At 38.4% G+C, this 26,590-nt stretch overlaps 1 protein-coding gene across 1 annotated transcript in view; it reads right to left on the minus strand.

Moving 5' to 3' along the window:
• The window catches only part of diaph2 (diaphanous-related formin 2), a 547,192-nt gene that overhangs the window by 312,386 nt on the left and 208,216 nt on the right, over positions 1–26,590 (minus strand). Inside the window, exons 14-18 of the mRNA XM_052020928.1 lie at positions 26,384–26,502; positions 25,295–25,359; positions 24,654–24,758; positions 16,325–16,669; positions 1,294–1,408 (exon numbers count right to left, since the gene is read on the minus strand). Of these exons, the coding sequence (XP_051876888.1) occupies positions 1,294–1,408; positions 16,325–16,669; positions 24,654–24,758; positions 25,295–25,359; positions 26,384–26,502 (749 nt within the window). The remainder of the gene's footprint in view (positions 1–1,293; positions 1,409–16,324; positions 16,670–24,653; positions 24,759–25,294; positions 25,360–26,383; positions 26,503–26,590) is intronic.

Genomic DNA, 26,590 nt, shown 5'->3' on the forward strand with positions numbered 1-26,590 from the left:
TCCATCAGCTTCTTTGGACAGGCTAATTTGTAACTATTTTCTATTCCGTATATTGTTATATTTTGTACAATAGAACTTCTCATAAATTGGATTCCATGATGTGACAGAATTTTCATTAAAGCTACTTCTTTGGAAAAATTTATCAGCCTTAATTTTCCTGGCAGCCACAAGGGAACCTGCTCACCATACATTATGCTAACAACTCCCTAGTGATTTTAGTGAGCTCCTATGCAGAAACTTAGAGATGCATTGCATTGCCATGTCCTCAATAATGCATCTGTGATGTTTGTGAGGAGGAATTACAATGGTTCTTCAACTAAACAGAAGAACTTCACACAGCACACTTAAGTTGACAAACAACTTAACTTTTTTGGTGTCTTTAGTGTGGCTCAGTACTGGTACTACAAATCCTTCTGGTATTTCAGGTACCATTGTGGTCAAGGTTGTTGAGAAGCATGACAACATTTTGATTTCCACCTGTGCTTATGTATTGGTAAATATAGAAGGTGTTGTCCAATTTAATCCTCAATAATTGGGCAACATCTTCTATATTTACCAATATATTTTTCTCAATGTAAATTCCAGTGTATCTTCCATAATTTAAGTGAGAACACAAAGTTGAAAGAGGGCAAGGATCATTGTGATTGCCCTAATTTATGTTATTTCCTCATGGTAACAGTTATTTACAAACTATTTTTCCCCATCAAATTATTTAACCTAAACTGCAGGAGGTTCTTGTCATTGATACAACAATATACTACAATTTCCATTTTAAATTTTTAAAAAAAGTTTGTCAATATTGACTAGATTAACCATGTTTGATTTCACAAATTAAACAACTCCGATTAACATGATATTTCTAATGGATATAAAATCAGCTGTAAATAAATTTTCAACCAGGAGTTAAAGACTAATGAAGGCAACTTCAAACCTGTTAAATTTCATTCTTATATACATCAAACGGAGGTACTGTACTATTTAGATTTCCAGATGTATTATATGATTTTCTTTGAAAAAAAATTGGCTCTCTGCCTTAGTAATTTACTATAAAAATGTTGTGCAGTTCAGGTTTATACTTACAATATTATGCATGCATAATTTCATGTTTATCAAATTCAAGCAAAAATTGTATGATACTGAATTTGCCACTTGAGAATTAGAGATTGTTAATCCAGCTAACGTTTCAAATGTAGAGCATCCTGAAGCTGAACTTGCATCAATCAGATGCAACATTTCAAATAACCAAAAATAATGAAAAAAATTGCAAATAGTTGCAGGAAACATAACTGTTACCTTTTGCTTGTTTGGCAAAACTGAGCATTAGTTTTGAGAAAAGATCGGGACTTTCAAATTTTTCTTCTTTCGCTTTGACCCAGAAACACATCTCTGTCATTTCCTGGGGTCCAATCTGGAATTAAAAAATAAAATTAATCTATTCAGTTGAAGATCTCATTTCTGTATCACAACTACAATAATGGATTGCCATCCAATAAAAGACTACAATCATTAACACTTCATTTCTTTCATTTCAGGCAATTGTCCATAACCTTTCTGGACTAAACACAAAAATGTAAATATTCTCCATCATACCATGCTGCACAAATGGACATGATTGTTAATTCAAAAAAAGTTTAATGCATTCAACATTACACTTCTATTAAGAAAATCAAATTTAAAATTTATAATTACCTGCTATTCAATAATTTCAATTGTATTGTTACATTTCAAAACAACTTTTCCAAATAGTTGTTCCAAATGAAACTGTTGTTGAAAAACAAAACAATATTGCATTTCTCGTTGCAGGAGGCACCAGTAAACCACGTACTGTCTCACATGTTAACTCGCTGTTCTTTTAGTAGATCGGTAAATTTAATTCAATATTACAAATGACTGCACATTCAAAACAGCTCTCCACCTAAATCAATCTATATACAGATATTTTCCAGCAACATGACTAACCAAGACATGGAACTACCTTCCAGTAAGTTCTTAATATGAGACTGACAACACTCTATAATTCAGAATACCGTTTGCTCTGTTTTATATTTTTCTTCCTTCAGACAAACCTGATAAATTCACAAATCTTTTACTTTAAAAGTTCCCAAATATACAGTTACCCATAAGAACAAAAACATCCAACTCTTGCTATAAACCACTGGGCCACATTGTAAATGGATGGAAGTACAGAATGAACACTCTGAACCATATGCAAATATATCACCATCTTCATGTTAAAAAAAAATGGGACTGGCTTTGCTACTGTATAAGTGGCCTTCTATTTACAAATTATGGTGACGCTGTGTTCCACCAATATTTCCCTGACTCATCACCCATCTAGTCCGTCAGGCGTCTATTTTACACCGGAATAGTTTGTCAACCTGGTTTGCCCAAACATCAAAAGTGAATCAACCCTGAAGGGTTTGGGTAACCCTTCATGAATATGCAGCCATAGAAAAAGATCAAATCAGACATTTACAGAAATGTGAAGCAGATAGATTGCCATGATGAATCAACTGAAATGAAATGTTCATCATAAAAGTAATTGGCGTTTATTAGGAAGAAGGAACTAAAACTTAAGATTACAACCTTCAAGTTCAAAAAGCAAATCAGAACATTGTTTCCTCAAACAAAACAATCAAGCCTTTTAGGTATGCACCAGTGCCTTCGATTATAAATGGAGAATCAACTGTAGTGTTCAGAACCAAAATTAATCTTTGCTTGAAAAGCAAAGATATTCAGGGTGCATTGAAATAGGAGCGACTTAAGCCTGCTCTGCAATTCAGAGAACTAATGGCTAATCTCTGACCTACTGTAACTCCATACAAGAAGGCAAGCAATTTGAGAAGGTTGAGAACTAGTGTCAAATGTAAAAACTTTTATTACCACAGCTTGATCTGAACAGGGAATCCTGAAGCACAGGTCGGTCAATGAATTACCTCCGAAGTTAGGAAATGTGACAGTCAACTTGCACACAGCAAGCTCCAATAAATAGCCATAAATTAAATGTTTTGAATGTTGGCTAGAAAATAAATGCTGGCCAGGACACCAGGAGACCTTCAAAACTCTTTACGAGAAATGACTTGACGCTAAATGTAATCTGTTTAATGCTTCATCTACATAGGACTCCTTACTGTCTGAGATCAGCTGCCAGTGAACCTCTCCCTGATACCCCCTCAAGCATCCCTCCCAACCTGGCGAGATCTTCAGTTCAACCAATTACCCCAAAAATATCAATCTAACCCATCCTAATACCCTTACAAATCCACCTCCGATGATCCTCTCAGCATCCTCCATATCATTCCCTGAATCATCCTCCATAAGGGTAAGAATCACAGAGAAAAATCTAGCACACAGTATAAATGTTTGCTGACTGCACTTCCTTACACATAAATAGCTTCATTTCACAACTCTGAACAGCTAGACATTTCATGTCAAAGAACATATTCTTAGAAACATACAATGGCATTTAATAACATTTTCAGTGTTGACTCATTGTTTTACCTATATGTGCAATGAAATCTACATGCACAAATATCAATTATAAAACTGTGCAGATTTATTGACAACCTTAACGATTAGACATTGATGAAAACAGATGCAATAATCTTCAAAGTTATTCTGTGAACACCTACATATTAGCAACCGAGCAAAATGACTGAGATCAAATTTAATTTAATATTCTTTAGTACCTTATTTTTGAGAAAGAATTTTGAAGTTGATTAGCATGAGGACCAAAAGCCCATTCCACTCTCTTATTACAATATTTACTTTTATTGACATCAATGCAGAGCATGATTGAAGTAAAGCTATTATTGACATGCTTAAGGGAAAGCCACTCCCAAAATACTTCTGCTGTATTCCCTAATTGTTAGTTATTAAAAGTATATGATTAAAACCACCGTAAACATTGCATTATTTTTAGTGACTCAAATAACCACCTAGAATTTGAATACGCTGCAAGACAATACACAATGTCATTAGATCTGTTCTCTGAACAAATTACTCAATAGTAGCATGTTTGATTAAAGAATGTAGCAAAAATCCTCAGAGGCATAAGATCTTTTGGTTTACACTGTGTAAAAAGGTCATTACATATCCGATGCTGCTTTACTCCCTTAGGCACAGGCTAAGCAGTCATTTACCTTACCTAAATCTCTTACTTTGCCCTTATCAGTGAGCTCCTGTAACTGTCAGATAAATTGCAGTATTATTATACCCTCAAGTCACATTTTGAGTGTAGCCAGCAAGAAAACAGCCATATGTTTATTTCATATTTTGCTCGTTAACCTTTCCAGACCACATTTCCATGAATGAAATCATACAGCAAAAGAATATTTCGGTCAAATCATACATTATCTTCTACACATGCAAAGTGAGCAAAAAATAAATGAACTTTGATCAGTCCCACAGTACTGTCTTTCAACACAGCAATACAATTTGCAGGACATTGCTAGGCAACAGCTTAAATACTGAGGAAACATCAAAGCATTTGAAATAAATTTTATTTTCCCAAGCCTCTTCAGGTTTTTAATTTCCCATATCCTATGACATGGCTTGATGCTCTTAGAATACATATTTTGACAGAGGTTGGAAATACAATCTAACTGCAAAATGCAGGTACTTGCATTTGCAGCCAGTTGAAACTTATTAGCTATTCTTACATTTAATGAATGCTTCAAAGTTATTTCTGCAAAAAATATTTTGCCCAAATGGAAAGCAGTCACACAATTTGTCAGGGTAAAGATTAAATTTTCAGTAATTCATTTAATGATGTATGATTTTGTTAACAGCAAATTAGAAATGGTATTTTGAAGATGAGCTTTAGAAAGCTAATTGGAAACAATGAGGTGAATCTTGCAGGTAAATGCCAGCAGAATTATCGTGACTGGCCAGTATTTATTCCAACTCATGCAAGAAAGTTTATGTCTTCATTTCATGTGCATTCAAAGGGATTTCTAATAACTTAAAAAAAAATTAATTCTGTTCCTTTTTAATAGTTTTTGAGGTTGTGCATGTCAGGGACAGGCACATTTAGAAACAGCCAAAATGTTTGACAACTTTGATGCAAGTCTTCAATTCAGTATTCTTCTCTTCAGTATTCAGCAAGGAGAGGGGACTTGATGACGCTGAGGACAGTGTTGGTAAGGTTAATGTTCTAGAGCATGTTGAGATCAAGAGAGAGTATGTGTTGGAGCTGTTAGAAAATATTAGGACAGACAAGTCCCCGGGGCCTGATGGAATATTCCACAGGCTGCTCCATGAGGTGAGGAAGGAGATTGCTGAACCATTGACTAGGATCTTTGAGTCCTCGTTGTCCACGGGAATGGTACCGGAGGATTGGAGGGTGGCAAATATTGTCCCCTTATTCAATAAAGGTAGTAGGGATAGTCCAGGGAATTATAGACCAGTGAGCCTTACGTCTGTGTACAAGCTGTTGGAAAGGATTCTTAGAGATAGGATCTACGGGCATTTGGAGAATCATGGTCTGATCAGGGACAGCCAGCATGGCTTTGTGAAGGGCAGATCATGTCTCACAAGCCTGATAGAGTTCTTTGAGGAGGTCACCAGGCAGATTGATGAGGGTAGTGCATTAGATGTGGTCTACATGGATTTTAGTAAGGCATTTGACAAGGTTCTACATGGTAGGATTCTTCAGAAGGTCAGAGGGTATGGGATCCAGGGAAGCTTGGTCGTGTGGATTCAGAATTGGCTTGCCTGTAGAAAGCAGAGGGTTGTGATAGAGGGAGTGCATTCAGATTGGAGGGCTGTGACTAGCAGTGTCCTGCAAGGATCGGTTCTGGGACCTCTGCTTTTCGTGATTTTTATTAATGACCTGGATGAGGGGGTAGAAGGGTGGGTTGGCAAGTTTGCAGACAACACAAAGGTTGGTGGTGTCATGGATAGTGTGGAGGATTGTTGAAGATTGCAGATGGACATTGACTGGATGCAGAGCTGGGCTGAGAAGTGGCAGATGGAGTTCAATCCGGAGAAGTGTGAGGTGGTACACTTTGGAAGGACAAACTCCAAGGCAGAGTACAAAGTTAATGGCAGGATTCTGGGTAGTGTGGAGGAGCAGAGGGATCTGGGGGTTCGTATCCAAATATCCCTGAAAGTTGCCTCACAGGTGGATAGGGTAGTTAAGAAAGCTTATGGGATGTTAGCTTTCACAAGTCAAGGGATTGAGTTTAAGAGCCGTGAGGTAACGATGCAGCTCTATAAAACTCTGGTTAGACCACTGTGTCCAGTTCTGGTCAACTCATTATAGAAAGGATGTGGAAGCATTGGAAAGGGTGCAGAGGAGATGTATCAGGATACTGCCTGGTTTGGAGAGTATAGATTATGAGGAGAGACTAAGGGAGCTAGGGCTTTACTCTTTGGAGAGAAGGAGGATGAGGGGAGACGTGATAGAGGTGTACAAAATATTAAGGGGAATAGATAGAGTAGAGAGCCAGCGCCTCTTTCCCAGGGCACCAATGCTCAATACAAAAGGGCATAGCTTTAAAGTAATGGGTGGGAAGTTCAAGGGAGATATCAGAGGGAGGTTTTTTTACCCAGACAGTGGTTAGGGCACGGAATGCACTGCCTGGGGTGGTGGTGGAGGCAGGTACATTGGTCAAATTCAAGAGATTGCTAGATAAGCAAATGGAGGAATTTAAAATAGAGGGATATGGGGGAGGTAGAGGTTAGATAGTCTTAGGTGAGGTTTATAGGTCGGCACAACATGGTGGGCCGAAGGGCCTGTATTGTGCTGTACTGTTCTATGATTCTAAGTTAATGCTGGGTGTAAGTTTCTGCCATTTGGCAAAGATTTCCTTGTACATTGAGTGGGAAAGGCTTGTGCAGGCCCACTCATGAGAAACAATTAGATTGTCTGAGTATCTGACTACTGCCCTGTATCCAGCATTTTCTCAACCAATAGGTTTAATCTTTTTTAACTAATTTTTTAATTTTATTTACAGCGTGTTAACAGGCCCTTCCGGCCCAACAAGTCCGTGCCGCCCATTTTAAACCCAAATGAACTTACCCGTACATCTTTGCAATATGGGAGGAAACCGGAGCACCCGGAGGAAACCCACGCAGACACGGGAGAATGTACAAACTCCTTACAGACAGCGACGGGAATCGAACCCCGATCGCTGGCGCTGTAATAGCGTCGCGCTAACTGCTATGCTACCGTGCCACCCCCATCTTGTGAACACAAACCAAGTTAATGTGGAGTAAAGGGGAACCTGAGGGAGAACAGTGGGCAGCACTTTCCAATTCAGCCAATATATCTGACCAACCTCAACCAATTCACCTCAATGCAAACTCAAAAGTATACATCTGTCGATGTTGTCATCAATAGATTTTATGGGCAATATTACAATCAGTGATTTCTTGCCATATATCGGCAGTTCCTGGGTCATGCAAGGGTTCAATTCATGAGACTTGTCCGTAAGCTGATTATTCTGCAAATCAGAAATGAACGATTTCAATGAGCATCAATTAAAAATTTATTTATTGTTTTCTGTGTAGTTTCAATGGTACAGAATCAGAAAGTCCCACATCCAATGGCCAGATTCGATGGCCCTAAGGTATCAATGAATGTTACATTTTTTGATAAAGCATATTACAAATGTCAATAGAAGAGATTGCCTTGTTAGTTTCTAAAGCAAATCTCTTAAGTGTCCTCCCACTGTGAACCAGCAGCCTGCCTTCTTTAACAGACAAAGGCACCCATTTAATTACTGCGGGGATGTTAGACGTAAACAGTTTTTTTAAGACTGCTTGTCTTTTGAATTAACTCGCAGCTACCCTGACTCCACAACTGCTGAAGATATTTGCATTTCTGTAACTAATTGTCCTATCTTGAAAAATTCATTACAAATTACAAATTGTTGGTCAATCAAATGCTGCATTATAAGAATACGTATATCCTTTTCTTTTGATCCAAGCGAAAATATGGCTGCAAGTGAACGGTAGCCATTTTCCCATAGTTTTGGGGGCAGGGGGGAGAGGAGGAGTGGTTTGGAACTGAAAGAACTGTTTCCTGGAAACTGTAGTGCTGGTTCTGCACTATACATCTGAAAATTGCTAATTCTGGAGTGGAATGTGATTGTGAGTATTTCCGTTCCCTTGGGAGCATTGTTTCAAATAAGTGCCCATGATGTTCGGTCATTACCAGAACATTCATGTTTTCAAAATGCTACCTCCTTTTCAAAGAACCCTTCGCAAAGCAAGTCCTAGCAGAGTGCTGAAAATCTGACTCATGTAGGTACATTTCACTACTTTTTAGAACAAAATGTTCCTTGCAGTCCTTTTGCATTATCTACAACTTTACTTCACTTTCTGCCAAAAACACAGCCCCTGATTTCATGGCATCCCTCATCACCCTCCAGAGCCTGATCTCCAATATTCTAACAACCCCATCCACCCAGGCTGGTGACATGTGGTCACCCCAACCACCAGCTACCCAAGGTCACAACCTCTAGCCATACCCTAAAATCCCATTTGGCTTTGATCTGTGCCTGCCCCACCCAGCCCAGGCTTTGACCACTAACTTTTCATGTTCTCCACCCAGTTTCCTCTATGCAGAGCAACATGAACAAAAGGATGTTTGCGCTGCTGTGAATATGCAGTCAGTGTTGGCTGAAGCCAAGTCTTCGAGCTTCAAAATTTCAGAGGCAAGCCCACAACTGAAACAGATGTGGGTGAATTATGCAACAAAATCTACAGCACTCCTTTAACCAAATAGATCACTTTCCAGTCATCTTTTGATAGGAAACTAATTTTGCTGGAAGAAATCTGGAGGCAACATTTTCACAAAAGAGTAAGAGAAGGATATAAATATACATGGAAAACGATGCTCAGATTGCCAATGTTTGTACCTTCTGGCTGCTCAGAGTGGACCCACTACCTTTCTCAACAGGCTTCTGGGTATAAAAAATAGCTTGCAACTATTGGTTGGGGAACATTAAACCTGGTTACAGGTCTGCAGCCCATCATCAAAGAGTTGTAATTTAAAATGACAATTGGGTTTCTAGATCACATGCTACGTGTGACTCTGCAAAACGATCACTTTGGTAAAACCTTCTCGTTGGCATTATCTTAATTAAAGTTTACATGCTTATTAAATTCCAAACTAACATATAGTGATTTCACAATGTTTGTAAGAAAAAAATTAATAGCTTATTCTCGCTATTACAATTTCATAAACATCCTTCTGTAGAGCAGAATTATACCAATTCAAAATAACAACAGAAAATGCAGAAAAGACACAGCAGGTCAGGCAGCATCTGTGCAAAGAGAAACAGTCAACACTTTAGGTCAGGTCTGGGACCCTTTATGAGCTGTTTCTCCTTCCACAGATAGAAACACAGAAAATCTACAGCACAATACAGGTGCTTCAGCCCACAAAGTTGTGCCGAACATGTCCCTACCTTAGAAATTACTAGGCTTACCCATAGCCCTCTATCTTTCTAAACTCCATGTACCTATCCAAAAGTCTCTTAAAAGACCCTTTTGTATCTGCCTCCACCACCGTTGTTGGCAGACAATTCCACGCACTCACCGCTGAGTAAAAAAAAACTTACCCCTTCTCTCTAGCACCTTAAACCTGTGTCCTCTTGTGGCAACCATTTCAGCCCTGGGGAAAAGCCTATGACTATCCACATAATCAATGCCTCTTATCATCTTATACACCTCTATCAGGTCACCTCTTATCCTCCTTCGCTCCAAGGAGAAAAGGCCGAGTTCACTCAACCTGTTTACATAAGGCATGCTCCCCAATCCAGGCAACATCCTTGTAAATCTCTTCTGCACCCTTTCTATGGCTTCCACCACCTTCCTGTAGTGAGGTGACCAGAACTGAGTACAGTACTCCAAGTGGGGTCTGACCAGGGTCCTATATAGCTGCAACACTACCTCTCGGCTCCTAAATTCAACTCCACGATTGATAAAGGACAATACACCATATGCCTCCTTAACTACTGAGTCAACCTCTGCAGCTGCTTTGAGCATCCTATAGACTCGGACCCCAAGATCCCTCTGATCCTCCATGCTGCCAAGAGTCTTACCATTAATACTATATTCTGCCATCATATTTGACCTACCAAGATGAACCACTTCACACTTATCTGGGTTGATCTCCATCTGCCACTTCTCAGCCCAGTTTTGCATCCTATCTATGTCCCTCTGTAACCTCTGACTGCCCTCCACACTATCCACAACACCTCCAACCTTTGTGTCATCAGCAAACTTACTAACCCATCCCTCCACTTCCTCATCCAGGTCATTTATAAAAATCATGAAGAGTAAGGGTCCCAGAATAGATCCCTGAGGCAAACTGCTGGTCATCGACCTCCATGCAGAATGTGACCCGTCAACAACCACTCTTTGCCTTCTGTGGGCAAGCCAGTTCTGGATCCACAAAGCAATGTCCCCTTGGATCCCATGCCTCATTACTTTCTCAATAAACCTTGCATGGGGTATCTTATCAAATACCTTGCTGAAATCCATATACATTACATCTACTGCTCTCCCTTAATCGATGTGTTTAGTCACATCCTCAAAAAATTCAATCAGGCTCGTAAGGCAGGACCTGCCCTTGACAAAGCTATTCCTAATCATATTATACCTCTCCAAATGTTCATAAATCCTGCCTCTCAGGATCTTCTCCATCAACTTACCAACCACTGAAGTAAGACTCACTGGTCTATAATTTCCTGGGCTATCTCTACACCCTTTCTTGAATAAAAGAACAACATCCGCAACCCTCCAATCCTCCGGAACCTCTCCCGTCCCCATTGATGATGCAAAGATCATTGCCAGAGGCTCAGCAATCTCCCCCCTCGCCTCCCACAGTAGCCTGGGGTGCATCTCATCCGGTCCCAGCGACTTATTCAACTTGATGCTTTCCAAAAGCTCAGCACATCCTCTTTCTTAATATCTACATGCTCAAGCTTTTCAGTCTGCTGCAAGTCATCACTACATCCCCAAGATCGTTTTCCACAGTGAATACTGAAGTAAAGTATTCATTAAGTACCTCTGCTATTTCCTCTGGATCCGTACACACTTTCTCACTGTTACACTTGATAGGTCCTATTCTTTCACATCTTATCCTCTTATTCTTCACATACTTGAAGAATGCCTTGGGGTTTCCCTTAATCCTGCCCGCCAAGGCCTTTTCATGGCCCCTTCTGGCTCTCCTAATTTCCTTCTTAAGCTCCTTCCTGTTAGCCTTATAATCTTCCAGATCTCTAACATTACCTAGCTCTCTGAACCTTTTGTAAGCTTTTCTTTTCTTCACCGGATTTATTATAGCCTTTGTACACCATAGTTCCTGTACCCTATCATAACTTCCGTCTCATTGGAACGTACCTATGCAGAACTCCACACAAATATCCCCTGAACATTTGCCACATTTCATCTGTACTTTTCCCTGAGAACATCTGTTCCCAATTTAACCTTCCAATTTCCTGCCTGAGAGCCTCATAATTCCCCTTACTCCAATTAAATGCTTTTCTAATTTGTCTGTTCCCCTCTCTCTCCAATGCTATTGTAAAGGAGATAGAATTATGATCACTATCTCCAAAATGCTCTCCCACTGAGATCTGACACCTGACCAGGTTCATTTCCCAATACCAAATCAAGTACAGTTCCTCTTGTAGGCTTATCTACATATTGTATCAAGAAACCTTCCTGAACACACCTAACAAACTCCACCCCATCTAAACCCCTTGCTCTAGGGAGATGCCAATCAATATTTCAAAAATTAAAATCTCCCATCACAACAATTCTGTTATTATCACACCTTCCCAGGATCTGTTTCCCTATCTGCTCCTCAATATCCCTGTTACTATTGGGCAGCCTATAAAAAACACCCAGTAAAGTTATTGACCCTTTCCTGTTCCTAACCTCCACCCAGAGACTCCATAGACAATCCCTCCATGCTGCTGCGTTTTCTATTTTTATTTCAGAATTCCAGCATCGACATTATTTTTTTGATTTTCATACAACAATTCAAACACAGACTACTGTTCTAATGAAAGATCATTGACCTCCAATGTTTTCCTGACTACAGATACTGTCTGAGTATTTCTAGCATTATCTCTCTTTACTTTCAATATCATGTAATATTGCTCCCTTGAGAAGCAGGACGACTCGACAATAAACGCAACACCACTGAGATTCTAAGCATTCAAAATATGACAGAACAGGCAAACAATTCTCAGGGGAAATGCCACATACAGTTCTGCAGCCAATAATTTTACATCAAACTACTTCTCCACAATATACTTCCATAGGGCAATTTGGAGATTGTCAAGAAGAAAGAAGTCTTTTTTTGTGTGAGGACAGCACAGTGGTGCAGTAGTTACTGCTGCTGCTGCTTCAGAATTTCAGAGAGTCAGATTTGATCCATACTTCAGGTGCAACATCTGTCGAAGTGGCATATTCTTCCTGTGACAACGTGGGTTTTTGCTGGAAGCTCCAGTTTTCTCCCACCTCACAAAGATGTGCTCTCAATTACCAATTGGTAAGTGGTAAAAGAATTGAAGGGGAGTTGATGGACATGTGAGAGAGTAGCTGTTTCTGGGCTGCTGGCAAATAAATACGATTAATGGGACTGGTCTACAGGGAACTGCATGGGCTCAATGAGCTGAATCTTATCCTTCTATGTCATAAGGAAAAGGCAAATAGAGTAAGTAATAAATTCATGCACACTGCATCTTTTCCAAATCTCACATTTACTGCAATACAAATTTCTTTATAACAATCAGTTTAAATAGCTCTCACAATAGTGTGTAATTATTTTGGACAGGAGGCTCAAAGAGCAACTGCCTGCCAGCCCCTGCCTCACCCCTCCCTCTCACTTCTTTATGCTGGCCATCTTCCCTCGAGATTTTCAGTCCTGATGCAGGGACTCCACCCAAAACGTCGACCATCCCTCTGCCTCAACGTTTGAATTCCTCCAGCATTTTGTTTTGCACTCCAAATATCCAAATCTACAATTTCTTGTGTTTCTAACTTAGGTGTTGCTTGAATCAGTCATCTACTCATGTGTAGCATGGCCATACAAAGTTTTCACGGATGGATTGTATTTAAAACAGAGTGTAAAGTTAAAAACTTAGTTAAAGTGGCAATTTAGGAATAGGAGGGCGAAACTGGTAATTTTGCCTCTGATGCGTGCAGTATTTAACATTTAGTCCATTGTTTTAGTGCAGAAATAAAAATTACATCATGTTAAGAGCTGTTTGCTCTAATCGACCTCACTGTCCAACAATTTCCAAATATTACTGGAAACCCAACATACTGTGTTATACCTCAGTCTATACCATGCTAGTCCAGTCCAAATTATGAATGATTAATGATGAAAGCAGAAGTCAAATGTCAAATTATGTTTTAAAATGTATTCATTAACATTAGATTTCAACCTGATGAATTCCACAAATATCCCAAACTTAGAACAGATAGGTGAGAAAATACCTGGATAAGAGGCCAATAGCTTAGTCTAATATTGTAAGATTCTGTATTCCTTGTAAAATGCAAAAGAGATCCAAACGCAAAGGGCTTTTAGCAAGTTGTAGAGGCTAAGGCTTAGGTAGCTAAAGTTGCAATTACCAAAAGTAGAGCAAATTAAATTGGTCACAAGCAAGAGGCCACTGCTGAAACAACATTAATAAATTGGAAAGTTGTAAGGAGGGAAATGGTAACAGAGATGGGGTGGAGAGGGAAGAAGGATCTGAAGATTATAATCAAGGCACCATCAGACAGGGAACTACTCGAGGCCTACAAGCACAGGCGCAATAGATGAATGTCTTTTTGTGAGTTAAATAGTTACAATACAGACAAATTTGGTTGCATTTAAACTTATAGAAGGTTTAGGTGGGAGGCCATCCAGGACGGTACTGAAGTAATTGAAACTAAAGATAATGGAGAAAGGAATGAATGCTTCAATAGAAAATATGCTATTAAGGCAAGGAAAGAGACAACTGGTGTTACTGAGGTGGTACTTGATGTTGCATTAATAGGGGAATGAAAGTTTATGTCAATGTCAATTAGATGCCAACTTGAAGTGTCTCATTCAACATCAGAGAGTGATTGGAGTCTGCAGCTAAGGAATGGAATTTGTAGCAAGGAGCTATGACAAATGATTTTGGGTCTTCCCAATATTTACATTCATTCAATACTGGACTTCAGGCAAGCAACATAAAGCACTGGAGGAGTTGAGGAATGAGGTGTGAGGTTAAATTAGGTGAACACAGTGAATCTGACAAAGTCATGAGATGGAGGGAACTTACAGATGTACACCAGTTCGGCAGAAAACATTACGCATTGCAACATTATTTTACTAAATAAAATCCAAGATCGTGGCTCAGGCTATGAATTACAAACAGATTTATCAGACATTAATTAGAGAAATTATTACTTTATGAAGTCTCCCTCCATAAGTAAGAGGAGATCTAGATCTGGCTGGGATCAAACAAATTCTCAAAGAACATGAGCATCTTTGGCTAGGGTAATTTTTATGTCATAAAGGGTTAAAAACTTATTGGTGGGAGTAAAACACTGACTAATGAAGAGGTGAATATTTTCAATGCAGCTTATTAGGTATTTTGCAAAGGAAAAAAAACTTTAGATCAGAGAGGTAGTTGGCACCGTAACAATGAAGGATTTTGTGAGTAGGTGGAAATGACGATTTAGACAGAAAAATGGACTGCCTGAGGAGAGCAGGTAATTTACAATGTTAACCTGCATAACAGCCAAGAATTGAAACCAGTTCTTTGAGTTTAAAAGTTAAAGAACAGAGAGGATAGGGGCTAAAAGCCTCCAATTAACCAGAGAAAACCAGAAAATCTACAAGTTTGCAGGTGATGCCACTGTAGTAGGCCGTATCTCAAATAATGATGAGTCGGAGTACAGGAAGGAGACAGAGAGCTTAGTGACACGCTGTCATGACAATAACCTTTCCCTCAATGTCAGCAAAACAAAAGAGCTGGTCATTGACTTCAGGAAAGGGGAGTGGTGCACATGCACCTGTCTACATTAATGGTGCTGAGGTCAAGAGGGTTGAGAGCTTCAAGATCCTAGGAGTGAATATCACCAATAGCCTGTCCTGGTCCAACCACGTAGACACCACGGCCAAGAAAGCTCATCAGCACCTCTACTTCCTCAGGAGCCTAAAGAAATTTGGCATGTCCCCTTTGACACTCACCAACTTTTATTGATGCACCATAGAAAGCATCCTATCTGGATGCATCACGGCTTGGTATGGCAACTGCTCTGCACAGGACCGCAAGAATTGTGGACACAGCCCAGCGCATTGCGGAAACCAGCCTCCCCTCCATGGACTCTGTCTATATCTCTCACTGCCTTGGTGAAGCAGCCAGCATAATCAAAGACCCCACCCACCTAGGTAATTCTCTCTTCTCTCCTCTGCCATTAGGCAGAAGATACAGGAGCCTGAGGGCACATACCACCAGGCTCAAGGACAGCTTCTATCCCACAGTGATAAGAATATTGAACGGTCCCCTTATACGATGAGATGGGACTCTTGACGTCACAATCTACCTTGTTTGGCCTTGTACCTTATTGTCTATCTGCAATGCATTTCCCTGTAGCTGTGACACTTTACTCTGTATTCTGTTATTGTTTTTACCCTGTACTACCTCAATGCACTGTGCAATGAATTGATCTGTATGAACAGTATCCAAGACAAGTTTTTCACTGTACCTCAGTACAAATGACAATAATAAACCAATACCAATTCCAAAATTAGTCCTAGAATAAGGGCTGAGGAGTGGAAAAAATGTTGAATAGGTGGGCAAAAGAGAAACAAAAAGGCTGAATAGGTAACAGATAATAAAATCGATTAACTCTTCATAATTGCTGTTATAAGTGAGCACCTGGAAGAAGCAATATAATTAAGATTTTGATGGAAGTAAAGATATCAAAAGTGGAGGTGCGAGACTGGTTATGAAAATTTTATTTAAAATGACTGGTCTAGGATAGGCAGGAGAATCAAAAGGCAAAGGATAGGTTCAAGCAAGGATTAGTGTGGATAAAACATAAGGGAGAAATGGAAGGCAACTGGTTCAGTGATAGAAAGGAGGACAAACTGAACATCGTGCAAATATCAAAGTTTTCATTATTCATAACAATTTTCTTCTCTATTCTTGGTGCATTTCAGTTACGCATCTTCATGCAGTGCACTTTGGACATGAACTATGAAGAGATGTTAACTAAAAACTAATCTGTAAGGTTGTTTGATTAACATCAAAAAGCTGGAGTATCCTTGACACAATTTTTAACACATGAGATGAACTTTCATTGATTAAATGCTTACCTTCGACCAGTTGGCTCTTCGCATTGCAGTTTCTGGTTTGTACTGCTTTTTAGGCTGTAATCCATATGGCAGCGATGCAGCGACTCCAAAGCAAGTGGGTCCGCCCCCAAAAGGTGGTGGAGGTGGTGGGCCTCCAAATGGAGGAGGAGGTGGTATTCCTGGACCACCCGGAAGTGGTGGAGGAGGTGGTGGTCCACCACCTGGAAGGGGTGGAGGTGGGGGAGGTGGAATCCCTCCAGGGAGGGGTGGCGGAGGAGGAGGAGCAGCCCCTCCAGGGAGGGGTGGAGGTGGCGGAGGGGGTGGTGGTGGTGGGGGTACAGATGAAGCCACTGGTGCTGCTTGCTGCTGTAAAATAATTCATAAAACATAATTACCATCATAAAAATATACTAAAGATGCACAACTAAAACAATAATATTATAGCTTAAACAGATGGCTGAGAAACAAATATGGGATGAATAGATAGACTGGGACCAAAAGTCCAGTCAAATACAACATGTTCAAGTAAAAATGTTGACTTTAACAGATGTACAAATCATTACGGAAACTGTCAGTATAGATGAATGACATGAATGACAAGAAACGACAACAAAAACCAATGTTGTCATTGAAACAATTCAAAAATTTTAAAAATCCAAGACAGCTACAATGTTCCTTGTACAACTACTTATTCCCATTTATCCACTTTAATTTTTCCCTGCAGCACAATTGGCTTGTTCAATAGGACTGATCCAGCCACCCCCTAGTCACGCACTTGTAGAAAAGCACTGAGTACTCCTACTTCCTACTTTAAATTAAAATGGGTCAGAAGGCACTGATACCGAGCTGGAAGGCCTGTAGAGAGCAATGTCTATTTGTTTTTAATTAAAAGCAGTACCATATAGTTTAAATTGTTTCCTAAAATTTTCATTTTTTTTTAAACCTATCTTTTCCAGCTCCCTCCAAAATCTATCATCAAAGGCAACTGAAAATAGTGAAAGACCTTCCAACAAGTTGAGCAGTCAGAAAGCCATCATGGGGTGGTACATGGGTGAGGCCTTACTTCCAACTGTCTGCAGCTGAGCTGTAGCAAACAGTCCACTGCAGCTCACAGGAGGTCTGTGGCAGCAAATTCCAGCAATACTTTGGAGGCCACAAAGTCAGAAAAAATTAGCACAGTCACATGGCCAGCACAGATGGCAAATGCAAGGCATTATGCTTTTTGTGCTTTTCTAATGGCCCATTGCTTATAAATGAGCATCTAAACTACAGACTAGGAAATCCCAAGATGTGATTGCTGGTCAGTGCTGTGCTCGCTCATCTCAGATTGCAACAGGGTCATTACATTTGATCTCAGTATCTCTAATCAAGGCACAGGATAATCTGCTGGCATTCCAGGTCTCAAATCAATACAGACCCTTGCTAGAAATCCACATGGGCTTTGAAAAGCAGAACTAGACAGAACTGCAGCTGAAAATATAATTGGATTCAACTAAAATCCCTGTGACAGTTGAATACCATATCAATTCTCAATTTCCAGGTAAGCAGTGACGATTGAGAAGTTTAAATAACGGCTTTGTGATGTACAGATAACGTGAATGGTTTCTGATAGCAATTTCAAATCATCCCCACTGTTTCATTTCCTAACATGAATGTGCAGAAAATTCCTTCACAGATTTAAATGCAATATTATTCCTAGTTAATGATCAATAGTAAACAAAACCTGTAAAGTAGCTATTGCTTTTCAACGAGATCTGTCACATCAAAAAACATCAGACAATGTCATTGTGGGAACTTCAGAGGAGAATAATGTTCCTTCTGTAACTCCAGAAAACTCAGTAATGATGTTGCTCTTGCTGTCATTCAGGTTGACTTCCTCTTTTTGGATTCCATTTCAAGGCAATGAAAAAAAACGATCCATGACACCTGATTGTTCTTCAGGTAACTGCATTCAAAATTAGAGCCCAAGGGTATAGAAAGTTAACATGCTATTTAGCATTTTCATATTGCTGACTTGATCTTAAAAATGACACTTCATCTGTATTCAAATGTACTCTTTACTTCCTTTCACACAGTATGCATGTTTTATTTAAACCATATCACCTCTCATCAAGTACAAGAAGGAAGGTTTTGGTTAAAAGCAACAGAATAAATAGTGGAAGACTTTTTAATTAATGTTTAAAGAATTTCCCTGGAGCACTGAACTTTGAAATATTGTGTATGTCAGTTCAGGTATAACGTATTAAAACCCATGCCCAGACATTGATTGATTGTATGCAAGGTCAAAATTGGTGCATGTCAATCTTGCCTTGCATTTTCTTAAAAATGTATTCTGCTGGTAACACTTAATAACAAGAGTACGTATTTATGTTCCTGATTAATATAATGTGCCCCTAACCAAATATTTATTCTGAAAACCAGGAGCAATATTCTTCATCAAGATAAACAAAGAACAAAACATATTTGTATGACAGCTTCACTGTGTTTACCTAAAATGATTTGACAGCACAGGAATACCAATTTAACATTTGGTGCACAACTGGCTATCAGGATTCAGGGGCACTCAACCTCGATGGTGAATTAATGAAATCCACTTAAATTGGCAAAAGCTGTAACTTCATAGCCTTCTATCTATTCCATTGAAATAGTTCCAAGACTTTGAACCAACCATCATTAGAATTACATTATTTAACCAGTGGATTAATACCAGTGTAAATTAGAATTTCTATCCCCACAAAACAAATCATTCCTCAGATTCTATATGCTCCTTCATTGTACACAATACCCTGCATGGTCATCCAGATATTATCAGAAGAAAGAAAGCTATGTCAATAATAAGTCATCATGCTTCACTATGCTCGTTGGGGTAAGCATTTATTTGTTAATCATTAAAAGAAGCATGACTACTGAAAAATACTTTGCTCATAATTAAGCACAAAATATACTACTCAAAACTATTGTTGTCACAAAGTTAATGAGGCCACCTAGAAGGTTCTTGACAAACCTGCCATGTTTTTATTTCTCCCAGCCCCATTATTTTCACCTCTTCTCTTTTACTTGAATCAGAGTCATACAAACTCAATGCACAAAAGTCAGCCAATCAATCAGCCCATCTCCACATTTTAGGATGATCCTGGTTGAATTTCTTATCTCTTGACATCCTTACCTCATCAAATTCTAGTTTAGTCTTAAAACCTCAATTTCAGATTTTCAATGCTAGAAATTTGCAGCAGCTCAGAAAGCATCTGCAGAAAGGGAAAGAGAGCTATGCATTTTCAGCAGAACTTTTTTCCCTGTTCTGATGGAAGTTCAATGAACTGAAACATTAAATCTCTTTCTCTCTCTTCTGATATTGCCTGGGCTGTTGTAAATTTTTAGCAAGCTAGGTTTTGATTTCATATTACTTCTGGATCCACATTTATTCAATCTCTAATAATTTAAGTCCTTCAGGAATTTATTATGCTCTTCTTCCATGGTCAAAAAAATCCAGAGGAGTGGTGTCCAAACCTAAATGCAGCACTCTTGGTGAGGTGTGAGATACCTCTTTACAAATGAAGCTTAACCTCCACCCCTTTGTATTCTACTTCCCTCAAAATAAAGGTCAATCTTCCTTTAGCCTTCAGGATTTGTTTTTAACAAAAATCTTTTTAACAATTGTAAACCAGAACTCCCAAGTCGCTCTTCTATATACTTTTTTTATGCCATTTAAGTAGTACTCCAGCAACTTTTGTTCATTGCCCAATAAGTGACAAATATGCTTATGTTCCTTATTCTTCCCATCACAAATACTCATCTTCTTTAGAAACAAACATAGTCTGATGAATTCCCTTTGTACTTTCAAACTCCTCAATCATATCATGACTGAACATTCCTGACGGTCAAGCAGTTGTACATCAAAACTCAGCAACTTTATCACTTTAGTGAATTGTGGTTGGATTTTGAGCATATCTGGTATCCTTTCCAAGATGTCCCTCCAAATAATATTTGACCAGGATCCTGCACAATTCCTTACATTCATGTTTCCTGCACTGATGCTCCCTTTATCCTTTAATGGTACCTAGATCCCTAAATCTTTTTGTTCAACTGAGCTCACCTGCATGCACCTTCATTCAGATCGTATTCCCCATCACAATAATGCTCAAAGTGTACCAATCCATATCAAAATAATTTTGTATAGCCTTATCTGCTGCTCTGATTGAACTATTTTTGGATTATTTTTCCTTTTGCTTCACAATAAGTTCTCCCACTTATTGGTTAAGTATACTACTCTTTTCCAAATCCGGAATATTTCTGTGTAATTAGAAGCTAAAACCCAAATATTATTCCAAGAACGTGAGCCATTCTGTGTAATAGTCAGATGTCTCCTTCAATATCTTGATTTCCTAACAGTTTACTACGCGGGCCAAAATTTCTATTCTGCGTGTATTGGCTGCAACCACTCCAAAAATCCCCTTGGTGTTTCACTGAAAAGCACCATTAGGTTAATTACACATGACCCATCTTTCACAAGACATTCCCACTCTGTGATCTTTGTTGTCCCCAATAGTACTTTGGCTATTTATAAAGTTACATTCTCTTATTTTTTGTATTTTTCTTTTAAGTTGCTGATCTGCAAAGGCTTGAGTTAAATGTTGCTCCCCTTTTCATACAATGGTGTCCTTACTACCTTCTCTGACATGACAGCCAAAATCAAGCTGAAGTTCAAAAGATATTTATTGAAGAACCTCTGTTGAAGCCATCTCTTTCAGGGTTATGGCAACACACAAAGTGCTGGAGGAACTCAGCAGGTCAGGCAGCATCTATGGAGGGAAATGGACATTTGATGTTGAGTGTCCACTTCCCTCCATAGATGCTGCCTGACCCACTGAGTTCCTCCAATATTTTGTGCATTGCTCCAGATTTCCAGCATCTGCAGTCTTCCGTGTCTCTTACAGGCTTATAGTTCAGTTTCAATGTGTTATATCCAGGGGAGCTTTCCTTTTCATGTTAAGGTTCAGAATTTTCTCCCCTTCATTAAGTGTCACTGGTGTAACTTCCTCTACTGTGAAAAATGAGACAAAGTATTCGTAAGGAGCTGCAAAACAGGATCAGCAGTAGGCCATTTGGTCATGGATCCTGTTTTTCCCAAGCCTGACCCATAACTCAACACTCCCCCAGTCAAGGCAAACATCCTCCCTGCTCCTTACAAGTTTTGTGTTTCAATCAGATCAACACTCATTCTTCCGAACAACAGTAAATATAAACCTGTTATTCCCAATTTCTCGTAACAGAACAATTCCCTGATCCCGTTATCTACCAACACTCATCACACACGCTCAAAGCTAAGTTAAAATTATCGTCAGTAAGAGCAAAGAAAAACAATGCAGATATGGACTTGGCAAAATCCTATAAAACTGCAGTCCTCTATAACTAATTCTTTACTCCAATCTTCTTGCAACAAAAGCCAACATGGCATTTTCTTATTTATTTTCCTTCATGTTAACTTTGTGATTAGTGTATAAGATCAGCCATGTTCCCCAAATGCCAATATTTATATTCCTCTCTTCTTCCAAAAGTGAGTAACCTTTCCACTGTTACATCTTTTAACATAATTTTACAAACCAGCTTAGTCAACTTACTCCTCACAACTAGAAACTTTGGTTTAATCAGTTTTGAAGTCCGTGTTTTGAAGAAAGTAATTCAAAATCAATTGTATAAAAAATGTTATATTATGATCCCCAAAGTCTGCTTTACAGCAAAATGATGTATCAATCCTGTCCCAATGCACAATTCTAATCTAAAATAACCTGTTCCTTTGTAGACTCTTCAAAATAGTGATGTACAGTAGATATTAAATTTTGATTGGAATCCATGAATTCCATACTGCATATGTAGCTTGCCCAGTATACAAGATGATCAAAATAGATGATCAACATGATTGTTGTTAGGTGTACTGATAACTAACTGACACCAAAACTAAGGACCATTTAAACTATTCTTTTTCTCTGTCCTTTCTTAGCACCAGTCAGACTTCTCCTGGATCTTGAAGCTAACAAGCTCAGTTTCTCTTGCAATGAAAATGAAAAAAAATGCAGATCCTGAAAATCTGAAGCAAAAACAGAAAATGCTGGAAAAATACTCAGCAGGTCAGGGAGCATCTATGGAAAAAGAAACAGTCACAGATTCAGGTCAGTGACACATTGTCAGTTCTCCCTCTCTCTCTCCTTCCCTCATCACCTCAGTCACCCATTATTCCACTTGACTTTCTTCAAAATTTCAAGCACCTTGGAAAAGTTAATTTCAATTTTAGTCACTCTGCGACCATATCTCCAAATTGAATTTTATATAACACCCATCTCTTTCCATTTGGTGCAATACTTAACACATTTGGATAAGGTGCCCTTAACTGCAACTTTTGAATCTACAATTACCTGATAGCATGGCTACCTTGAAGTTCCCTGTTTCTTCTTAATCTAGTCTGCTTATTTTTCCCACAAATGCGCAACCCTGAATAGCTCCTTTATTTGTTTAAGGTTCTATCCTCAACATTAAGTATTTGATCTGCAGGACAACGGTCCCAGCATAGTTTCAGTAAAGACCACATTGATGGAGTGGGACCTTCTTTCCCAGGCGCTTGTATCAATGTCCCAAGAATCAAAATCCCACTTCCCACACTTAACTTTCAGTCTGTCAGTAGTTATGGCTTTTTACCATGAAATCATGGTCAGTTTCCTTATCTACACAGGCAGCAAAAAACTTCTCTCTCTTGGTGGCAGGCACAGGTTGAGGTACATCTAGCAGTGCACCTGGGGTTCCCTTACCTGTTTGATTCATTAATGCACCCCTGCCTTTGCCCACAAACCAGACTTGTACAACAGTAGTACCTGAACAAGCATAGTTGCATCCCATGAAAGTCTCTTGTTCACTGATGCTCCGGAATATTTATGCATCATGAATGCCAGATAAACATCTCTGAATTTATTTCTCAAGATGGAAACACTGATTGCAGGTAAAGCTTATCTTAGCCCATATTCACCACTTTCCAGTTTCAGGCCCGAACTTGCATTGGTATCTCCATCTAACCTTGCTTAATTTTTTAATTAAATCTCATAGGCTAGAAATTTATCCTGTTCTTTGCACAAATATCTGATTTAGTAACGGATAAGTATTGAACTTCACTTCTGAAAGTCAGTTCCACTGAAAGCAATTTCAGAATCCAAATTCAAAATGTATACATTATTACATCAGTCACCAACTAATTTAGAAATGTTAAATGTTAGACCATATGTGTACTGCTCTGGTCACCAAATTATTAAAAGCAAATAGGGGCAATGTACAGTTGCTGACATGATTCACCAAAAATGCAAGATCATCAGAGAATGATGGACAGACTGGGTTTCGTTTCACTTGAAAAAAGCAGCTGAGAATTGACCTGTTATTTAGGATTTTGGTAGACTGGGTGTAGAATGAATATTTCCGCTTATGGAGAAGAACCTAACTCTTGACCATCAAGATAAAACAATCACCAAGAAACTATTTAGATATTTCAAAAGAAACTTATTTATCCAAAGAGAACACCTCCAGCATAAGGAGCAGTTGAAGCATAAAATGCAGGAATTACTTGTACAGATTTACAGGAGGAAAGACCAAAGGAGGCTCAATTAAAACTTGAATGCCACGTGGACTGGTTGGGAAAAAGTAGCCTCTGTGCAATATATCATGTGTATGTCTAGGTAAATGTCAGTGACCACCCTCTTGCTTACACATCCAAGTCCTTGCAACTGTTCTCAAGATCCATTACCCACAGCCCTTTCACCATTCATACAGTTTTACTGTGTTTTACGCACATTTTCGAGAATGGTACCACTGCAAATCATGTGATCTTAAGCTGCCCATTTAAAGGGCCTGAAAACCAGGCTCCCCAACAAAAAAACATGTAGTTTGCCCAAATGCTTCAGAATTTTTTTTAAATACACAAAGTTTTCATCAACCTCAAAATTATGGTTTGATTACAGAATGTTACACACTTGCCAAATTTGTGCACATTTTCTACACCAACTTTCTCTTCATTTGTTCCCAAACCCATTTTTGCAACACATTAAATCATCAATGTCAAACCATATGTAGATTTAGAATCCTATTAAATCACACCATTTTTTGATGCAATTGATCGTTGGGAAAGTCAAAAATCTAATCTGCATAGTACCTTTTCCACTCCATTTTGCATGGAATTTAGACCATAATCAATGCAACATGCATTGAATAAAATGAACTGGAATATATTAAAATCAAATCTTGCTGGCAATTTTCCACTGATTGCTTAGCCTTTTGATCACATTGTTAAAATAAAACAAAATATCTTTTGCAGTACCTTTGCTTCCAGCTGAAGGACTTTTGCTTCAAGTTCTTTTATCCTTTCATCTTTCTTCTGATTTTCAGTCTGAGCTTCTTGTCGAGCTGAAAATTCTTCATCAAACTGAGACAAATACATCAATGAAACTTTACAAACATGCAGTTTAATCTGTGTGTACATTACACAAAATAGTAATATTATTTGATAAGAATAAACTAATTATTTATTACCTAAGGCAATTCTCATTTTATTAATAAAGTCTTTTAAGATGTATTAGTCCCTTATTTTTTTATTCATATTTGTCAATGTTGTCATGCAAAATTCTCCAATAAGGCACTCAGATAGAAACTGGAAGTTTCATAAAAGAGTGTGACTCGAAATATTCTTTTGTGAAACATGGTGTAATGTTGATAGTCTTAAGAATATTACTTGGTTTGTGTTAATGACACTCCTGTGAATCCTACTGATGTGTCATACATAACTGGTACTAACTACTGCACACTAATTTAGTGAAGCTGAAACTGCCCACAGCCTCAGTACAACCACCTCACCAATGGTTTATTTTCCTTTGCCCATCCCAACACACAGCAAAAAATATATATTTGCTTCAATAATCAATTCAATAACTTTTGCTTTAAATTATTTTCTTGCAGACTTGCCTTTTTGGAAAATTCCAATGCCTTCTGTTCACTTTCTTGGACTTTTTCTTTATCAACACATTGATCTGTTGAGACATATTAATTGATTGTGCTTGTTGATTCAATGCCTCTCGCAATAAGAAAATGTACTTATGCTGAATTCTAATGCAATGCACTGTATTCCTTTAGACAGATAACATTTGGTTGAAATTCAACAATATAAATCTTCATACTACCTGAAAAATATAGTCTAGTTTCAAGGAGTGTTACATCATCAAAAAGGTTTGTTTTTAATAAAGCAATATTTTGATAAAACTTAACAAATGGTTCTGAAAATCTGCAAATGCTCAAGTCGATTATAAGACCTGCCATCCAGCAAAGTAAATAAATTGCAGAAATTCTGCACTGCACCGTTGGCCACACCTGCACAGAGATGGAGGCTGTTAATTATGTTATATAATGATCCTCCACCCAAATTATGATAATTTCAAAAATTTATACATTTTGGCTGAGTTTACAAAATTTGCTTTTTTCATACATTGTTTCATAATCGGTTCAAACCTCAAGTCCTAACCATTGCGACACTCAGATTTGAAAATAGTTTTTTTTCCCCCAGTGATAAGACTTTCAACCTTATTTATTCCTGAAACCTAGCTGGATTAAAATAGGAATTACGTTGCATGCAACAGTCAGTCAGCAGTTCAAACAGAGGGATTACAAACAAATTCCAAGCTATTTGGATTAGTGCTTTGTCAATTATGTCCAAATGTACAGCTGTGTAAAGAATATGAAGTTGCTTCATACACTTTGTTACTGCACAAACAGCAGCAGTCATTTCATCATGGGGATCTAATTAGTTTATGTGAAATTGCTCTCTATAGTGCCCATACTGACTGGATTAGTGATGACCAGTTAAATTCACTTGAAGTTGTTGAATTAACAGATGTGCTTAACTGGCAAATAAAAGGTACTATTTTATAATAGTGTGTGGAACTTCTAGGAAATTACTGCAGAGATGCAATGCAATGAAACATATTTTGAAAAGGTTGAAAGAATTATTGACACTGTTTAACTAATTCAACCCAAAGCTAATTGAAAATCTAGACATACCTACAAGATGACTAAAATCCACATCTAATCGTTTACGATATTCAAAGTCAGGATCTGTTCCATTTCGATGTAATACGATCTGTGAAATACATTCTTCAACTATCTTGTAATACTGGGGTCTAGAAGAAATAATAACAAATAATTTTTGAACTGAGAAATAGCACTGCACAAACACTAAGGATGTGCTATTAACATACTTATTTAATG

This window comes from Pristis pectinata, chromosome 8 (assembly GCF_009764475.1).
Source record: "Pristis pectinata isolate sPriPec2 chromosome 8, sPriPec2.1.pri, whole genome shotgun sequence".
Classification (NCBI taxonomy): domain Eukaryota; kingdom Metazoa; phylum Chordata; class Chondrichthyes; order Rhinopristiformes; family Pristidae; genus Pristis; species Pristis pectinata.